The sequence below is a fragment of the Ranitomeya imitator genome, chromosome 3 (genome assembly GCF_032444005.1).
Source record: "Ranitomeya imitator isolate aRanImi1 chromosome 3, aRanImi1.pri, whole genome shotgun sequence".
Taxonomy (NCBI): domain Eukaryota; kingdom Metazoa; phylum Chordata; class Amphibia; order Anura; family Dendrobatidae; genus Ranitomeya; species Ranitomeya imitator.
The window spans coordinates 224,384,413-224,403,820 of NC_091284.1; the positions used below are offsets into that span (position 1 = coordinate 224,384,413).

A 19,408-nucleotide genomic window follows, 5' to 3' on the forward strand; every position below is an offset into this window, starting at 1 on the left:
GCTGAAAAACACAGCCCTGTCCACCATATAGTGGCTGCAGCTGGGTATTGCACGTCTGCCCCTATGTGAATGAAAACGGACAGAGAGAGCTCCAGTAACCCCCAACTATTCCCACCTATCTGATATTGATGACCTATCCGAAGGATAGACCATCGACATAACATACTGGCCAACCCCTTTAAATATATTCATTCCTGTAGCCTGAGTGTGACACTGTCTATTGCTGGCTAGAGAATGGGTTAACTAAGAATCCATCAGTGAGCGCATTCTTGTAGGCCAGTAGCTCTTGTAGGCCAGTTCTAACTCTTATCCGAGTTCCTCTTGGCTGCTTTATGACCACAAACCACATCAAAGTAGAATGTGCAGGAAAATAAAGAGTCTGTAAATGACAAATGGTGTAAATAATTAATGAAACCAAATATCAAAAATGATATTTAGTCTCAAATACATGCATTTGAGAACAAAAATGATGCAGAAGGCAAATAAGGGCTAAACTCCTGAGAGAGGGACTTTGGCTGGAGGTTACGTGGCCATCATGATGAGGCTTAGAGCAGTGTGTCTAGGATAGGGGTGTTCTGGCTGTCAGGGAGGTTACGTGGTGTAATAGTGAGGAGGCAGATCAGCCAGCCATGCAGGGGCACATCACTGCTGGGACAAGTCTCCATGCTGCTCTAGGTCAGACAGGAAACCTTACCACTACAAATACTGTCTATTGTGAGTTATAGGATTCATCGACACTGATCCGCGCAGAATACGTTGGCAATAATCCTCCTATGGAAGAGGTTGGTGGTAGCCATCTCTGCTTTCTCAGAAACTGAACTCTTGTTATAGCTATGTGTCTAAGGAAACTAAAATAAGAGCACATATTCAGTACTAAGAAAACTCCGTAATCACGGAGGAACCCCGTACTAACCAGTATAAAGACTCCTTCTGCATGGCCTCTCGTAACTTGCTTCTATCTTCCTCAGACAAGCTGGAAATTTCGTATTTGGGGCTAAAAGCTTCACCTTCCGGTTTTGTGAATTTGACATCAAAAGCCGACGTCGGAAAGTCGATCTGTAATCGAAATATAAGAGTTGAAAAATCTGGACGGATGAACTTTGCTTTAACCACAATATAAGAGGATGATCATATCACCATCACTTACTATTATTAATACAAATTACCTACTTTATTCTGTTTCCCCATATTATTTCCCTGCCCTGACCATAGTACTTACGTAAACTTCTCAGAATTCAATATTCAGAAGTAGGAGTTCTTCATTGTCTTGTTTTCCAAATTCTTCACTCCACATTGTTCATTATGTGGCAACATACGCACCGTCATGGCAGACCTTTATTGTGTAAGAGTGAGCTTCTGCCCTGGGGGAACCATATCCGTGTGCTATACAGTAGGTTATGTTCCACCCTAAAATAACACATCACAATGGCATGTTCCTACCTGGCACTGGTGATTCAGTGGTTAAAGAAGAGCAGACTGGTTTTATGGTGAGGAAAGTCTAGTTTCACAAAAGGCAATCTCTATTATTATACTCATAAGTTCTTTTGCTCTCTTAAGTTTCCTGGCAAAAAAAACATTAGCAGCTGTTTTATATTCATTCTTTTTCCCTTTTTTCTTAATCCAGAGAAATACTGCTCTACTTCCAAACACAAGACGTGAAGGACGTGGCACATGCAGCCTTTCTTCAACCCCGACCTGTAGACCAAGTACCAGCACTAATAGGTATTGTTGGCCCAATTAGTACTTGTATTAGGAAAAAAGAAGTTTAAGATCTTAAAAAAAATCAGAGACAAAGGAAAGGACATAATAATTGTACAATATATGACATTACGTCTCACTGGCTGCTTCAGGTAGTGCGGATTATCTCATCAATACTTGGCACTATAATTAGCAGAAATTTTAGCCATGCCAGCCCTGCCTTAAAAAAAAATACCTTCAGGCGAGGTTTCCACCATGAGTATTTGGTGAGTTTCTGATGTTGAATCACTTGTGCACCTATTAGTTAAATTAGGTTACTTGCATTTTCTTTACAGGTGTTTTTATCGCTGTGGTTTGTGTCTCTCATTGCTGTCATGTTTTAAATATAGCCGCTTTGTTTTGATACTTCTTGGTATTTGTCTTTGACTAAACATTATTATTACATACATGTACAGATTCCGCCAAAACGCGCGTCGAGGTGGGCACCATGCAGCTGCAATTCTCTCTATCCTTTCCTTGCAGTAAATCAAGCTAACATTACTTGATTACATTCACACCTACATAGAATAGGACTGCAATTATGTACCCTTACCTGACACAATTATATGCACATAGTCAGTATTAACATATTTGATTCTGTATTGACAAGCTATTTTGGCCTCCACACTAATGATATATATATATATATTGTAGCGTGGCTAAAGGATGTCTAATCGATGGGAGATATGTGTCTTATAGATGGCTTGTTGCTGTGATGTAACCATGGCTACCTATATGTGTTTCAGGACCTGTGGTGATGTCACAACCACATGTCTGGTCATGTGATGGGTTCTGGGTGTGGTTAGACATATAAAAGAAAGCCTAATGCTTAACACAGGTAGGTATGTGTGGAGGTGAAACCCTCCTGAGTGTGTTACGGCTTCAGGACTGAGCCGGATGAACTGGACACTTGTTTTTCTTTACCTGAACCAAAGGCTATTTGTTTTCTGTTGCTTGCCACATGGTTTATGAAGCAATAAACCCAGTGAACTTTAAAGGAACACGTCTCCTGAGTGTCAGCCGTCGCAGCTGAGTGAGTGAAATCCCTACAATTGGTGGAGAATGCGGGCAGCGTTCCCAGCGGAGACGTGAGTTTATTTTGAATGTCCTGGGTCAAGGCTGTTGCAAGCCAGCAAGCATTGCCGGAGAAAATGGAGGACCTGCTGAAACAATTGGTCCAGATGCAGTCACAGCAGGAGAAAAGGCAGCAAGAGACCAACAGGCTGTTGATGCAGCAGATACAACAGAGCCAGCAGGAGCAACGGCAGCAGATGCAACAAAGCCAGCAGGAGCAACGGCAGCAGTTACAACAGAGCCAGCAGCAGATGCAGCAGAGCCAGCAGGAGCAACGGCAGCAGATGCAGCAGAGCCAGCAGGAGCATCAGCAGCAGATGCAGCTTCTGGCAACCGCCATCCAGGGCAAGGCGAGCGCCCCAACCCCAGGTTTGGCTGATGACACCCACGTCCGGAAAACGGTAAGACGCGCATTGCAGAAAATGACTCCCGGGGATGATGTTGAGGCCTTCCTGACGGTGTTTGAGAGGGTCGCTGAGAGGGAAAAACTTCCGCCAGAGCAGTGGGCAGAGGTACTTGCGCCATACCTGACGGGAGAACCCCAGAAGGCGTACTATGATTTGACCTTGCAGGATGCCAAAGAGTATCACAAATTGAAAGCCGAGATTCTCGCACGTTTGGGGGTGACACTGACTGTCAGGGCACAGCGAGTTCACTCCTGGGGCTATCACCGGGACAAACCACCTCGTTCCCAAATGTTTGATCTGTTGCACCTGGTCCAGAAATGGCTGCAGCCAGAGTCCTCTGCGCCTGCACAGATGGTAGAACGGGTGATGATGGATCGGTTTGTCCATTCCCTCCCGAGGCCTATACAGTCATGGGTTGCCCAGGGTGATCCCCAGAATGCCGACGAGCTGATCGGACTGGTTGAGAGGTACCAAGGGTTGGAAGGCTCCTTCGGGAGGCAGCCCATGCCGTACTGGGGATCCCAGAAGGCAGCTGAGTCCCAAAAAGGGGTGGTGCGTCCAAGGTCACAAAGGGCGGGGGAGGTGGTGCCCAAGGTCCCCACGGGTGATATTATTTGTTGGAGGTGCCACAAGCCAGGACATATAGCTGCCCGTTGTTCCCAAACCACTGAGCAGATGGACTGCAGCATGGGACGCCGTTGTTCATACTATGCGTATCCAGCTTGCAGTGTGAACTCTCCGCCCAACGAGGGACCTCAAGCATGTCCCGTGAAAGTGAACGGTCAAGCAGTAACGGCACTGTTAGACTCGGGGAGCCTAGTGACCCTGGTGAGGGCCACTTTTCCTCTCCACCTGCTCCCGGGAAAGAAGGTCGGAGTGCGGTGCATACATGGTGATGCAAAGGACTACCCTGTGGCCAGTGTGAACATTGAAACGACATGTGGCACGGAGTCCCACATAGTCGGCGTCGTTCAGGACTTGTTGCACCCTATAATTATTGGCCGGGATTTCTGTTTGTTTTGGGATTTGTGGGGGAAAGGTTCTGAGCTCCCTAGCAAGAGTAGGGAACCAGTGAACCCGGGAAGGGTGGTGCCACACCCAGAGTCAGACAGATTTCCTTTTTGTGTCCTGGCTGGAGATGAGGAGGAAGTGTCCCCTGCATCTGACATTCTGGAGTTAGAGGTATCCGGTGAAAATTTTGGGACTGCCCAACATAGGGACCCCACTCTGAGGGAAGCCTTTAATAATGTCACAGTTATTGACGGGGTGGTACAGGAGCCGGGGGCAGACACAAGATTTCCCCATTTTCTAATGAGCAGGGAGTTGTTGTACCGGGTCACGAAAATAAGGGAGGAGTTGGTAGAGCAGTTGGTAGTGCCGGGTCCATATAGACGGAAGGTGTTGGACATGGCACATTCACACATCTTGGGTGGACACCTAGGGGTGGAAAAAACGCAGGAACGGGTTGTGCAGAGGTTCTATTGGCCTGGGTGCCACCGGGAAATAGTGAACTATTGCAGGTCCTGCCCTACATGTCAGCTAACTGCTCCCACTCCTCATTTCCGGAACCCCCTTGTGCCACTGCCCATTATTGAGGTGCCATTCGAGAGAATTGCCATGGACTTGGTCGGTCCCTTAGTTAAATCAGCCCGGGGCCATCAGTATATATTAGTCATCCTGGACTACGCCACACGCTATCCTGAGGCAATTCCCTTGAGAAATTCTTCTTCAAAGAGTATAGCTCGCGAGTTGGTCCATGTCTTTTCCCGGACAGGTCTGCCGAAGGAGATCCTGACTGACCAGGGGACACCTTTCATGAGCAAGGTGATGAGGGAACTATGCAAAGCCCTGAAAATCTCCCAGTTGAGGACCTTGGTGTACCATCCCCAGTCAGATGGCCTTGTTGAGAGATTTAACAAGACACTGAAGAGCATGCTGAGAAAAGCTATAGAGAAAGACGGTAGAGACTGGGATTGTCTCTTACCCTATTTGATGTTTTCCATTCGTGAAGTTCCACAGGCCTCCACAGGTTTCTCACCGTTTGAGCTTCTGTATGGCCGACATCCACGAGGACTCCTGGATATAGCCAAGGAAACCTGGGAAGCCGAAGTCACGCCCCACAGAAGCGTCATTGAGCATGTGGCCCTGATGCAGCAGAGGATTGCAAAGGTGATGCCTATCGTGAAAGAACACCTTCTCCAAGCACAAGAAGCTCAGGCCAGGGTCTACAACCGGTCTGCAAGAGTGAGGCAATTCAATCCGGGAGACCGAGTTCTTGTGTTAGTTCCGACAGTGGAAAGCAAGTTCTTGGCCAAATGGCAAGGGCCATATGAGGTTGTCGAGAAACTTGGTGAAGTAAACTATAAAATTCACCAACCAGGAAGACGGAAACCATTCCAAGTATACCATGTCAACCTTATCAAGCCGTGGCAAGATAGAGAGCCGACAGTAACTCCATCGTTGTTAAGCAACCCAGAAGATGAGGTTGGAGCGGTTACTATAGCGGAGACGCTATCGGAGTCCCAGAAACAGCAATGCCGGGAGTTACTCCAGAAAAACAGGGACCTGTTTTCCGAGTTGCCTGGGTACACGAAGGTCATAGAGCATGAGGTCCTGACAGAGCCCCATGTGCGCGTGAACGTGAAGCCCTATAGAATAGAATTCCTGAGGCCCGTCGAGAAATAGTCTCCAAGGAAGTGGAGCGTATGCTGAAGCTTGGAGTCATTGAGGAATCCAAGAGCGGTTGGTCGAGCCCAATTGTCCTGGTCCCAAAACCTGATGGGGAGTGGAGATTTTGCAACGACTATAGGAAGTTGAATGAGGTCTCCAAGTTCGACGCATATCCCATGCCCCGAGTTGATGAGCTCATCGAAAGGCTTGGGCCCGCCAGGTACATAACCACCTTGGATTTGACGAAGGGGTATTGGCAGATCCCCATGGCACAGGAAGCCAAGGAGAAGACGGCGTTTTCTACACCAGATGGATGCTTCCAGTATGTCCGGATGCCATTTGGCCTACAGGGAGCTCCGGCCACCTTCCAAAGGGCTATGGATAGAGTCCTTGCACCCCACAAGGCATACGCTGCTGCGTACCTAGATGATATCGTCATCTTTAGCCCGGACTGGGAGAGTCATCTGGAGAAAGTCCAAGCGGTGTTTGATGCTATAAGAGAGGCCGGATTTACAATAAACCCGAAGAAGTGTGCATTGGGTAAAGAAGAAGCTAAGTACCTTGGATACATAGTGGGTCATGGAGAAATAAAACACCAAATCAGTAAAGTGGAGGCAATTCAAACATGGCCAAAACCAGTTTCCAAGAAGCAAGTTAAAGCCTTCCTGGGAATCGTGGGATATTACAGGAGGTTCATCCCAAACTTCGCCACAATGGCGGCGCCTCTGACTGACCTGCTAAAAGGGACAAAATCAGTAATGGTTAAGTGGTCCGAAGAAACAGATTCAGCCTTCCAAGAAATGAAAGAGGCTTTATGTAAGCAACCCGTTCTGATGGCCCCAAACTTCAAGAAAGAGTTTATTCTTCAGACAGATGCCTCAGATGTTGGGGTGGGAGCAGTCCTTTCCCAAGAACTACATGGAGAGGAGCATCCTGTTCTCTATCTGAGTAGGAAGCTGTCCTCGTCTGAAAAGAACTACTCAGTCGTTGAAAAGGAGTGCTTGGCCATAAAATGGGCAGTCGACACATTACAGTACTATTTGCTGGGATATTTGCTGGGACGTAAATTTAGACTGATATCCGACCATGCCCCACTTAGGTGGATGAGGGAAACGAAGGGTAGAAATGCTAGGGTCACCCGTTGGTTCTTAGCCCTGCAGGACTTCTGTTTCCATGTGGAACATAGGGCCGGAAAGCTGCACGGTAATGCTGATGCCCTGTCAAGAATCCCTTGTCTAGTGGGAGAAAGTGCCAAGCCCCACGGCTTTAGGCAGAGGGGGGAGGTATGTAGCGTGGCTAAAGGATGTCTAATCGATGGGAGATATGTGTCTTATAGATGGCTTGTTGCTGTGATGTAACCATGGCTACCTATATGTGTTTCAGGACCTGTGGTGATGTCACAACCACATGTCTGGTCATGTGATGGGTTCTGGGTGTGGTTAGACATATAAAAGAAAGCCTAATGCTTAACACAGGTAGGTATGTGTGGAGGTGAAACCCTCCTGAGTGTGTTACGGCTTCAGGACTGAGCCGGATGAACTGGACACATGTTTTTCTTTACCTGAACCAAAGGCTATTTGTTTTCTGTTGTTTGCCACATGGTTTATGAAGCAATAAACCCAGTGAACTTTAAAGGAACACGTCTCCTGAGTGTCAGCCGTCGCAGCTGAGTGAGTGAAATCCCTACAATATATATATATACGCCCATCTACTATATAATTGTCTAGGGGTCACTTCCGTCTTTCTGTCTGTCCTTCTGTCACGGTTATTAATTTGCTGATTGGTCTCGCCAGCTGCCTGTCATGGCTGCCGCGACCAATCAGCAATGGGCACAGTCCGGAAGAAAATGGCCACTCCTTACTCCCCGCAGTAAGTGCCTGTCGCCCGCATACTCCCCTCCGGTCAACGCTAACACAGGGTTAATGCCGGCGGTAACGGACCGCGTTATGCTGCGGGTGACGCACTCCGTTACCGCCGCTATTAACCCGGTGTGTCCCCAACTTTTTACTATTGATGCTGCCTATGTGGCATCAATAGTAAAAAATGTAATGTTAAAAATTATATAAAAGAAAAAAATCTGCTATACTCACCCTCCGTAGTCGCTCGCGTCGGCCTCCATCTTCCATTGCAGGTTCCGGTGGCAAAGATGGTATGGGAGAAGGACCTTCCATGACATCACGGTCATGTGACCGAGACGTCATCACAGGCCCTACGCGCCTGCGCGACAAGAACCTGCCATGACGTCACGGTCATGTGACCGCGACGTCATCACAGGCCCTGCGCAACAAAGACCTGCCATGATGTCACGGTCATGTGACCTCGATGTCATCACAGGTCCTGCGCTCATACCAACCCTGGGACCGGAAGCTGCCGTGGACTGCAAGGGGCCCTCGGAAAGGTGAGTATATCTTTATTTTTTAACCTGTGACAAACCTGGCTGGGCAATATACTACGTGGCTCTGTAATATACTACGTGGCTCTGTGCTGTATACTGCGTAACTGGGCAATATACTACGTGGCTCTGTGCTGTATACTACGTCACTGGGCAATATACTAGGTGGCTGCGCAATATACTACGTCACTAGGCAATATACTACGTGTCTGTGCTGTATACTACGTCACTAGACAATATACTACGTAACTGGGTAATATACTAGGTGGCTGGGCAATATACTACGTGACTGGGCAATATACTACGTGACTGGGCAATATACTACGTCACTGGGCAATATACTACGTGGTTGGGCAATATACTATGTGGCTGGGCAATATACTACGTGGTTGAGCAATATACTACGTCACTGGGCAATATACTATGTCACTGGGCAATATACTACGTGTCTGGGCAATATACTACGTCACTGGGCAATATACTACGTGACTGGGCAATATACTACGTGACTGGGCAATATACTACGTGACTGGGCAATATACTACGTGACTGGGCAATATACTACGTGGCTGGGCAATATACTACGTGGCTGGGCAATATACTACGTGGACATGCATAATCTAGAATAACCGATGCGTTCAAATCGGGCCACCATCTAAAATATATATATATATATATATATATATATATATACACTATATAATTGTCTAAGGGTCACTTCCGTCTTTCTGTCCTTCTGTCTGTCTGTCACGGATATTCATTGGTCGCGGCCTCTGTCTGTGTCATGGAAATCCAAGTCGCTGATTGGTCGCAGCAAAACAGCCACGACCAATCAGCGACGGGCCCAGCCCGGAAGAAAATGGCCGCTCCTTCCTCCCCACAGTCAGTGCCCGGCGCCCGCATACTCCCCTCCGGCCACCGCTCACACAGTGTTAATGCTGGTGGTAATGGACCGCGTTATGCCGCGGGTAACGCACTCCGTTACCGCCGCTATTAACCCTGTGTGTCCCCAACTTTTTACTATTGATGCTGCCTATGCGGCATCAATAGTAAAAAAATGTAATGTTAAAAATAATAAAAAAACAAAAAAACTGCCATACTCACCCTCCGTTGTTTGCCGAGCCGCTCACGCCTGCCGCCATCTTCCGTTCCCAGCGATGCATTGCGAAATTACCCAGAAGACTTAGCGGTCTCGCGAGACCGCTAAGTCATCTGGATAATTTCGCAATGCATCCTGGTGTGTCAGCAGTTCCTGCAAGATGAAGGCATTGAAGCTATGGACTGGCCCGCCCGTTCCCGAGACCTGAATCTGATTGAACACATCTGGGACATCATGACTCGCACCATCCACCAACGTCACGTTGCACCACAGACTGTCCAGGAGTTGGCAGATGCTTTAGTCCAGGTCTGGGAGGAGATCCCCCAGGAGACCATCCGCCGCTTCATCAGGAACATGCCCAGGCATCGTAGGGAGTCACGTGGAGGCCACACACACTACTGAGCATCATTTCCTTGTCTTGAGGCATTTCCACTGAAGTTGGATCAGCCTGTAACTTCATTTTCCACTTTGATTTTGAGCATCATTCCATCTCCAGACCTCTGTGGGATGTTAGTTGTGATTTACGTTGATGATTTTTAGGTTTTAATGTTCTCGACACATTCCATTATGTAATGAATAAAGATTTACAACTGGAATATTTCATTCAGTGATATCTAGGATGTGGGATTTTAGTGTTCCCTTTATTTTTTTGAGTAGTGTATATTTTTAATCCTTGTGTGAGCGCCCTTGATCTTTTGTATATCTTTTTGTTACCTCCTGATTGTTCCAATAAATCATACGGTTTGCATTACTAGTCTTTATCCTGACTCATGGGTCAGTCTTCTTTTCCTTCAGAAAGTTTTTTGGGCCCAGCGAAAATACATTGCATCAAAAACTCATAGTGGGAACTTAACCAATTGTACAACTTTAGGTTCAGTAAACCAATTAGGCAGTACATGCACACTCATGGATGATCCAAGGATAGTTCAAAGGCTGTAGAATAAGAGGATGATAAAGCAAAATGTACTGCAGTATAGTGAAATAGTCATATCTATATTATTGCTACTGTTGGCACCTATTTAAATCTATAAAAAAATAAAAAGAGGAACACGTATAATGTGGCAACTTAGAAACCAAATACAATTATTGTACAGTTGTCCAATTTTTCAAGTACACTGATTGACGGAAACAAAGTAAATTAAGGACATGTTTTCTAGGAAATTTTAGAAGCCAACACACAGAGCTTTGGAAGGGACCCAGCTGTCTACACGCCGGCTATCAAAAGCAGAAAAGATTAAAGGCAGACACTGATTATTCTCCAACTAGATGGTGGCCCGATTCGAACACATAGGGTATTTTAGAATATGCATGTCCACGTAGTATATTGCCCAGTCACGTAGTATATTGCCCAGCTATGTAGTATTTTGCCCAGTCACGTAGTATAATGCTCCATGCAGTTATGGCCCCATAGATGCCCCATATAATGCTCCATGCAGTTATGGCCCCATAGATGTCCCATATAATGCTCCAGGCAGTTATGGCCCCATAGATGCCCCATATAATGCTCCATGCAGTTATGGCCCCATAGATGTCCCATATAATGCTCCAGGCAGTTCATTATGGCCCCATAGATGCCCCATATAATGCACATGCAGTTCATTATGGCCCCATAGATGCCCCATATAATGCTCCATGCAGTTATGGCCCCATAGATGCCCCATATAATGCTCCATACAGTTATGGCCCCATAGATGCCCCATATAATGCTCCATGCAGTTATGGCCCCATAGATGCCCCATATAATGCTCCATGCAGTTATGGCCCAATATAATGCTCCATGCAGTTATAGCCCCATAGATGCCCCATATAATGCTCCATGCAGTTATGGCCCCATAGATGCCCCATTTAATGCTCCATGCAGTTCTTTATGGCCCCATAGACGCTCCATACAGCATTGTGCCACATGTAATGCTGCTGCAATAAAAAAAATTAAAAAAATCACATACTCACCTCTCGTCCCTGCTCCTCAGCGTCCCGTCTCTCCACACTGACTGTTCAGGCAGAGGGCAGCGCGCACACTAATACGTCATCGCGCCCTCTGACCTACACAGTCACTGCAAGAGGACGGGAAGACGGAGCGGCGCCCGGCGGATGGAACGCGGAATATTAAATACTCACCTGCTCCTAACGCTGTCCCTGCCTGTTCCATGGTACCGCAGCTTCTTCGCGCCTGCGCGAGAAAGACCTGCCGTGACGTCATGGCAGGTCCTTCTCGCGCAGGGCCTGTGATGACGTCTCAGTCACATGACCGTGACGTCATGGAAGGTCCTTGTCGCATACCATCCTTAGCACCAGAACGTCGCGAAGAGCGGGTAAGGCGCCGGAGGGTGAGTATATGATGAATTTTTATTTTTTTAAATTATTTTTAACATTAGATCTTTTTACTATTGACGCTGCATAGGGCGCATCAATAGTAAAAACTTGGTCACACAGGGTTAATAGCGGCAGTAATAGAGTGAGTTACCCGTGGCATAACGCGGTCCGTTTCCGCCGGCATTAACCCTATGTGAGCGGTGACTGGAGGGGAGTATGCGGGCGCCGGGCAGTGACAGCGGGGATGAAGGAGCGGACATTTTCTTCCGGACTGTGCCCGTCGCTGATTGGTCGTGGCTGTTTTGCCGTGACCAATCAGCGACTTGGATTCCATGACAGACAGACGCCGCGACCAATGAATATCTGTGACAGAAAGACAGACAGTCAGAGACAGAAAGACGGGAAGTGACCCTTAGACAACTATATAGTAGATGAAAGATTTGGTCATGATTCCATTAACCGTTGATTGAGGAAAATACAGCTCTGGCAAAAATTAAGAGACCACTGCAAAATGTTCAGTTTGTCCGATTTTTCTCTTTATACCTATATTTTTGCGTAAAATGTAAATTGTTCTTTTAGTCTGTAAACTTCTGACAACGTCTCCGAATTTCCAAGCAATAAATTTAGTATTTTTTTTTCTGACAAAGAAAAATGGTCAAAATAAAAAAAAAAACAAAAAAAAAACAGGGCTTTCAGACCTCAAATAATGCAAAGAAAACAAGTTCATAATCATTTAGAAACAACAATACTAATGTTTTAACTCAAGAAGAGTTCAGATATCAATATTTTGTGGAATAACCATGATTTTTAATCACAGCTTTCATGCGTCTTGGCATGCTTTCCACCAGTCTTTCACACTGCTTCTGGTGCAAAAACTTAAGCATTTCTTCTTTGTTTGATGGCTTGTGACTATCCATCATCCTCTTGATTACATTCCAGAGGTTTTCAATGGGGTTCAGGTCTGGAGATTGGGCTGCCCGTGACAGGATTTTGATGTGGTGGTCTCTTAATTTTTGCCAGAGATGTATTTGTCCATAGTTTTAAACTGAAATCAATTTGACTAAACAAACTTATGGTTCATAAAGGGTTAAAGGAGTTTTCCAGTGAAAACAAATTATATATACTGATCGGTGGGTGTCTGATCACAGGGACCCACACTGATCGGTTACCAGTTACAAAATGGAACAGTATGTTGGATGCCTGACTCCCACTACTCCATTCAGTCTCTGTAGTGGGAAAAAGTTGATCACAGCGCTCAGTATCCCCATAGGGAATGAATGGAGCTGCGGTTGAGCATGCGCACTTACGCTCCATTCTACAGGGGATAAAAGAAACCCGTTTTGCCGATTAGTCCGGATCCCAGCAGTTGGATTCCCCACTAAATCAATTAGCTATCACTTACCCTGTGAAGAGGTGATGACTTATTTTTACTGGAAAAACCTTTTAAAGGAAGAGCTTTGTGGTTATACATATTTGAAATAGTTAAAGTAACACCCCCATTTTTTTTTTTTTACATACAATAGTCCCATTTGCCATGATCCACACATCATCTCCAGCCCCTCTGTCCCCGCATCAGCCGTGATGGAGGGGAGGGCTAGCTAAACAGCCCCCTTTGTACACATCAACATCAGGAGATGGAGGAAGCTCTCCTCTGTGCCAGAGCACATGTAGAAGTAAAGCGGTGCTGACAGCAAGACACCAGTGGGATATATAGTATTGGCCATACCTTGCAGAGGGTCCGACTGCGGGGATCCCCAACAATTCCTGTCTAAATGGAGAAGTGGCCGGACATGTACATCCTTGCTCCACTCATTCTCCATGGGACTGTTGGAGATGGCCAAGTACAGCTCTTTTACTGACAGTCCCTTAGAGAATGTATGTAGGGGTGGCTCAAATGTCCGGCCAATGCTCCATTCATAAGGGGCTCAATACAGGGTTCTGGATTGGTGTGGGTCTCAGCAGTTAGACCTCCAATCAGCAAGTTATCAACTACCCATTGGATAGGTGATAACTTATAAAAATGAAAATAACCCTTTAATGAAAGTATAATAGTAAGTTGTATTTATTTCTAATTTAACCAGATCTAAAGTGGTTTTCCTTAGCTGGGCAACTCCTTGAAGCCTTGCAGCGGTGCCACCATTTCTTTCTTCTGTAATTATTGTGATTAACACAGGAAAACAATCAGTTCTTCTCTAAGGCCGGGCTCACACTTGCAAATGCAATGCGGGAAACTTGCGCATCAATACCAGGCACTACCGCCGCACACTCCGGTCCCGAGTGCCGGCGGCAGTGCTGGGTATTGAGGCGAGAGACTTGCGCGAGTTTCTCGCATTGCAGTTGCAAGTGTGAGCCCGGCCTTATACAGATCTACTAGAATCAGATTGTGAGGTTGTTTGGAAAAAGATGTGAGAACACAAAGTTATGCAAAAATGTATCTAGTCCACCACACTATTTACGATAGAAATAAACAGGTTAGAACTTTTTCGAAGTTGTCCTAATGACTTTCGGATGTTCTGAAAGTTCAAGTTAGCTTTCTAATTTTATGAAGAAGAGGATCAAAATGTCCAATAAAAGATAACTTATAACAAAAATGACAGTACAAATACTAAGTGTCTTGGTTGCAAATCTATCAGTTTTACCTGAAGAATGGTGCTGTCCGGTTGGTTCACATTTGGTGTGCTGAAACTAGCGCTACCATGTTTTGTAGTTGGCCAGAGACCAAGCAAACGACGACCACAAGTTAAAAGTCTAAGAGGAATTGAAAGAAAAATAATGTGTGTTAATGAATCAGAATATAACTGTATCGTAAGCCTAGAAAGCTCAAGAGCAGCAGAGTGTTTGCCATATGGATCGACAGTCACAGAGGTGACCATCTTTAGTAGGATTTATAAAATATAATTGTTGATGGGTAAATTGTGAAGTAACCCCCAAATCTATTAAACCTCAATAATAAGGGATCCACAAGTGTGATCGTCCCATGTTGAATTTCCACAACCCATGAGTTAGTGCCTGGGTCTATAGGACCTCCTCTGAGCAGCCAGATCCCTCCTAGATACCCCACCTTTACTCTAGTTTACAGCTTTTCTTTGTCTGATTTTGAAACTACTTCGCAAAATACCCATTAAAGTCATCCAAAGTTAAAGGGGTTGTCCAGGTTTGAGTGAAAAGTCCGCGAGACTGCAGACCACAAATATGACATTTGAATACAGTCACGTGCCGACAGGATGCGTTTGGCTTTTCTCAATTCACTGCTATTAAGAGAAGCCAGATATGACTAGGTGGCAAGTGGCCGCATGTATGCAAATCTCAAACTTGTGGTCATGTGACCGCTCGTTCACTCCTGCAATATCTAGAAATCGAAACAGAATGCACATTTTGCACTCTCATAATTCAGAAGTCTGCAGTCACAGAGTTCCCACAGACTTGCTCTCAAATCTGGAAAACACCTTTAATAGAAGGGATGGGGATTCATTTGTTTAAGAGCGATCTTTCCCGATTGGATCAGTGGAGAACAGCTGGGAGGAGTTTCATATCTATGCATTAGGCCCCCTTTTCACGTCCTTATAATACCGATACAGGAAAAAATAGTGCCAATGTCAGTGTTTTGGATCAGTGTGCCATCCATTTTTTCCCAGTATGACTTAAAAGAGAACCTGTCACCAGCTTTGGCCGATATGAGTTACGGCCACCCCTTTTCAGGGCAGAGACACAGTATTCTATAATGCTGTATATCTATCCCCAATCTGACCTGTAAGAGAAGAAAAATAACTTTTATTATACTCACCTGCGGGGCGGTCCAGTCCTATCGGCATCACTGGTCTTGGTCCGGCGCCTCCCTTCTTCTTACGATCCCCGTCCTCCTGCTTGCTTCATGTGGACGACGCATCCACAAATCTCATTGGCACAGCGCTCCTGCGCTGTTGAGGGCAGAGCAAAGTACTGCAGTGCGTAGGCTCCGGGGCTCTTTGACCTTTCCCGGCACCTGCACACTGCAGCACTTTGGTCTGCCCTCAATAGGGCAGAGAAGTGCACCTGTGCAGGAACATCGTGCCAAGGAGATGTGTTATCCACACGAAGCAAGCAGGAGGACGGCATCACAAGAAGAAGGGAGGCGCCGGACCAAGAAGAGCGACAGCCATCGGACCGGACCACCCTGCAGGTCGAGTTGGGGGCAGATATACAGCATTATAGAATGCTGTATATCAGCCCTGAAATGTGATGGCTGTATCTCTTATCTGCTAAACCTGGTGGCAGATTCCTTTTAAGGAAAATCAATCCCAAAGCTTCTCCTATGCTTTGCAATGTTAAACACGTACAGCACACGGACTGTACTAATGCCATCCGTGTGCTAGGCGTGTTTTACAGGGACCCATAGACTTGTATTGACCCTTGACATCCGTGATGCTGGTACGAAACAGCCATGTCTCCAGGTGGTTTGCACTGACACACGGTTCATACAAACGCACAGACGTGTGCAGAACCATAGATTATAATGGCTATGTGTGGTGTCTGAAAAAAAAAAGGATAGAACACGTACAATACAGACCAAGTTTGGACACACCTTCTCATTTACAGATTTTTCTGTATTTTCATGACTATGAAAATTGTAAATTCACACTGAAGGCATCAAAACTATGAATTAACACATGCGGAATTATATACTTAACAAAAAAGTGTGAAACAACTGAAAATATGTCTTATATTCTAGGTTCTTCAAAGTAGCCACCTTTTGCTTTGGTGACTGCTTTGCACACTCTTGGCATGATCTTGATGAGCTTCAAGAGGTAGTCACCGGGAATGGTCTTCCAACAATCTTGAAGGAGTTTCCAGAGATGCTTAGTACTTGTTGGCCCTTTTGCCTTCACTCTGCGGTCCAGCTCACCCCAAACCATCAGGTCATCTGGCATAGCACCCCATCACTCTCCTTCTTGGTCAAATAGCCCTTACACAGCCTGGAGGTGTGTTTGGGGTCATTGTCCTGTTGAAAAATAAATGACGGTCCAACTAAACGCAAACCGGATGGAATAGCATGCCGCTGCAAGATGCTGTGGTAGCCATGCTGGTTCAGTATGCCTTCAATTTTGAATAAATCCCCAACAGTGTCCCCAGCAAAGCACCCCCACACCATCACACCTCCTCCTCCATGCTTCACGGGGAGAACCAGGCATGTAGAGTCCATCTGTTCACCTTTTCTGCGTCGCACAAAGACACGGTGGTTGGAACCAAAGATCTCAAATTTGGACTCATCAGACCAAAGCACAGATTTCCACTGGTCTAATGTCCATTCCTTGTGTTCTTTAGCCCAAACAAGTCTCTTCTGCTTGTTGCCTGTCCTTAGCAGTGATTTCCTAGCAGCTATTTTACCATGAAGGCCTGCTGCACAAAGTCTCCTCTTAACAGTTGTTGTAGAGAGGTGTTTGCTGCTAGAACTCTGTGTGGCATTGACCTGGTCTCTAATTTGAGCTGCTGTTAACCTGCGATTTCTGCGGCTGGTGACTCGGATAAACTTATCCTCAGAAGCAGAGGTGACTCTTGGTCTTCCTTTCTTGGAGCGGTCCTCATGTGAGCCAGTTTCTTTGTAGTGCTTGATGGTTTTTGCCACTGCACTTGGGGACACTTTCAAAGTTTGCCCAATTTCTCGGACTGACTGATCTTCATTTCTTAAAGTAATGATGGCCACTCGTTTTTCTTTACTTAGCTGTTTTTTTCTTGCCATAATACAAATTCTAACAGTCTATTTAGCAGGACTATCAGCTGTGTATCCACTAGACTTCTGCAAAACACAACTGATGGTCCAAACCCCATTTATAAGGCAAGAAATCCCACTTATTAAACCTGACAGCGCACACCTGTGAAGTGAAAACCATTCCTGGTGACAACCTCTTGAAGCTCATCAAGAGAATGATAAGAGTGTGCAAAGCAGTCATCAAAGCAAAAGGTGGCTACTTTGGAGAACCTAGAATATAAGACATAATTTAGTTGTTTCACACTTTTTTGTTAAGTATATAATTCCACGTGTTAATTCATAGTTTGGATGCCTTCAGTGTGGATGTACAGTTTTCATAGTCATGAAAATACAGAAAAATCTTTAAAATGAGAAGGTGTGTCCAAACTTTTGGCCTGTACTGTACATGAAAGACAGACATGTGAAGAGGGTCTTACATGGACAGACTATTGATTTCAACAAGCATCATATAATGTTTAATTGGTGGCCAATTAAACATTTCTTGGATCACCCTTCATGAAATTTGTCATTTCAATAAATTAATATAGCGATATTAGTCACTCAAGTGAAACTGAGGTCATGTGTTAGGGAAACTAGATCAAAGAATTTGGATGAATGTGAATGCTTAAAAGAGGCATAATACTAAGAACGTACTGCCTAAAATTGAACAGGGGAGTGGTGACCCAACCCAGCGGCTGAGGGTTTCGTCGCTGCTTGCTGGCTTCGGAGGAGCTCCCAGGAGGGGGGACTGGCACCGCATGCAGGGTAATTGTTAGTAGAGTCTCTCGTGGCAGGTGGTTTATCTGGACTGGAAAACAGATCCTGCACAGGAAAATAAAAGGCAGGTAAAGCACAGGTGTGGGCAAAATAAACAGGCGACAGATCTCTCCAATGTGATACACAGTGCATCATATTAAGTCATTCAGAAGACAACAAAAAATGCCTCATTTCCTATGTTAATGTAGACATAGTTCCGCTTTTTCCGTAGATACCAGCACTTCTTGTGACTGCTGATTCCGCACATAAATCTAAACAAATGTTTCACGTTCATCTACACAATTCAATTTGTAGCCCTGATGTAGTAACATAGACATGTGGACTTCATTGAAGCCAGGAAGGAAACACACAGAACACATGGAAGCCATAAATGAAATAGTAATTGTACTTCTAGCAGATCATTAAGCAGCTTTCTAAATGTACGAGTGGAGCGAAACCACAGCCATGTATTATCTCATGTGCAAGCAGATGTGGAGCAGTCCTAGGCATCATATGCTCAGGACTGGATGATGAGAAGGGCCACAAAGTATTCTATGCACTTATAACTGTAGATAGATTTACTACCTAACTTTTCACTTCTGTTAAGGGTACACTATATTTCAGCTGCCTGGATGAATATTAGGATCTCTAAGGGTGCAGCAGGATCAGGACCCCCTCCATAAGAAAGAATGGATCACAGCGGACAAACGGTAAGTGTGCATGCATAAAAGATACCATGATGATCTGCGCTCACTCAGCCTCATTGCAAACGCCTCACTTCTTCTTAGCAACAAAACCATGATATTTTTAGCTTAATCTCAAGCACTGAATTTTGGTGCCTGCAAATGTGACTCAAAAGCTTTTACATGGCATCAGGAAGATTGGTGTACATACATATACCTTCCTGGTGAATGGCGAGTTGTCTATCATACTACCTACAATGGGGAAAATAAGGACCGTATATATATTCCAGTAAAAACCGACCCAAATATAAGCCGAGGCACCTACTTTTGCCATGGAAAACTGGGTAAGCTTATTGACTCGAGAATAAGCCGGGTATGCATTGTCCCCTCATCCCTAACCTGCTATGTGTGGCTCCTCCTGTCCTGTCCTGGTTTGTGACTCCCCTGTCCTGTCCTGGTATGTGGCTCCCCCGTCCTGTCCTGGTATGTGGCTCCCCATCCTGTCCTGGTATGTGTGGCTCCCCCTGTTGTATGCATGGCTCCCCCGGTCCA

General features: G+C 45.6%; 1 protein-coding gene across 1 annotated transcript in view; it reads right to left on the reverse strand.

Annotated features, from left to right (window-relative positions):
* Positions 1 to 19,408, reverse strand: part of PIK3C2B (phosphatidylinositol-4-phosphate 3-kinase catalytic subunit type 2 beta) — a 153,264-nt gene that overhangs the window by 51,130 nt on the left and 82,726 nt on the right. The window contains exons 13-15 of the mRNA XM_069756193.1: positions 18,072 to 18,239; positions 14,332 to 14,440; positions 914 to 1,056 (exon numbers count right to left, since the gene is read on the reverse strand). Of these exons, the coding sequence (XP_069612294.1) occupies positions 914 to 1,056; positions 14,332 to 14,440; positions 18,072 to 18,239 (420 nt within the window). The remainder of the gene's footprint in view (positions 1 to 913; positions 1,057 to 14,331; positions 14,441 to 18,071; positions 18,240 to 19,408) is intronic.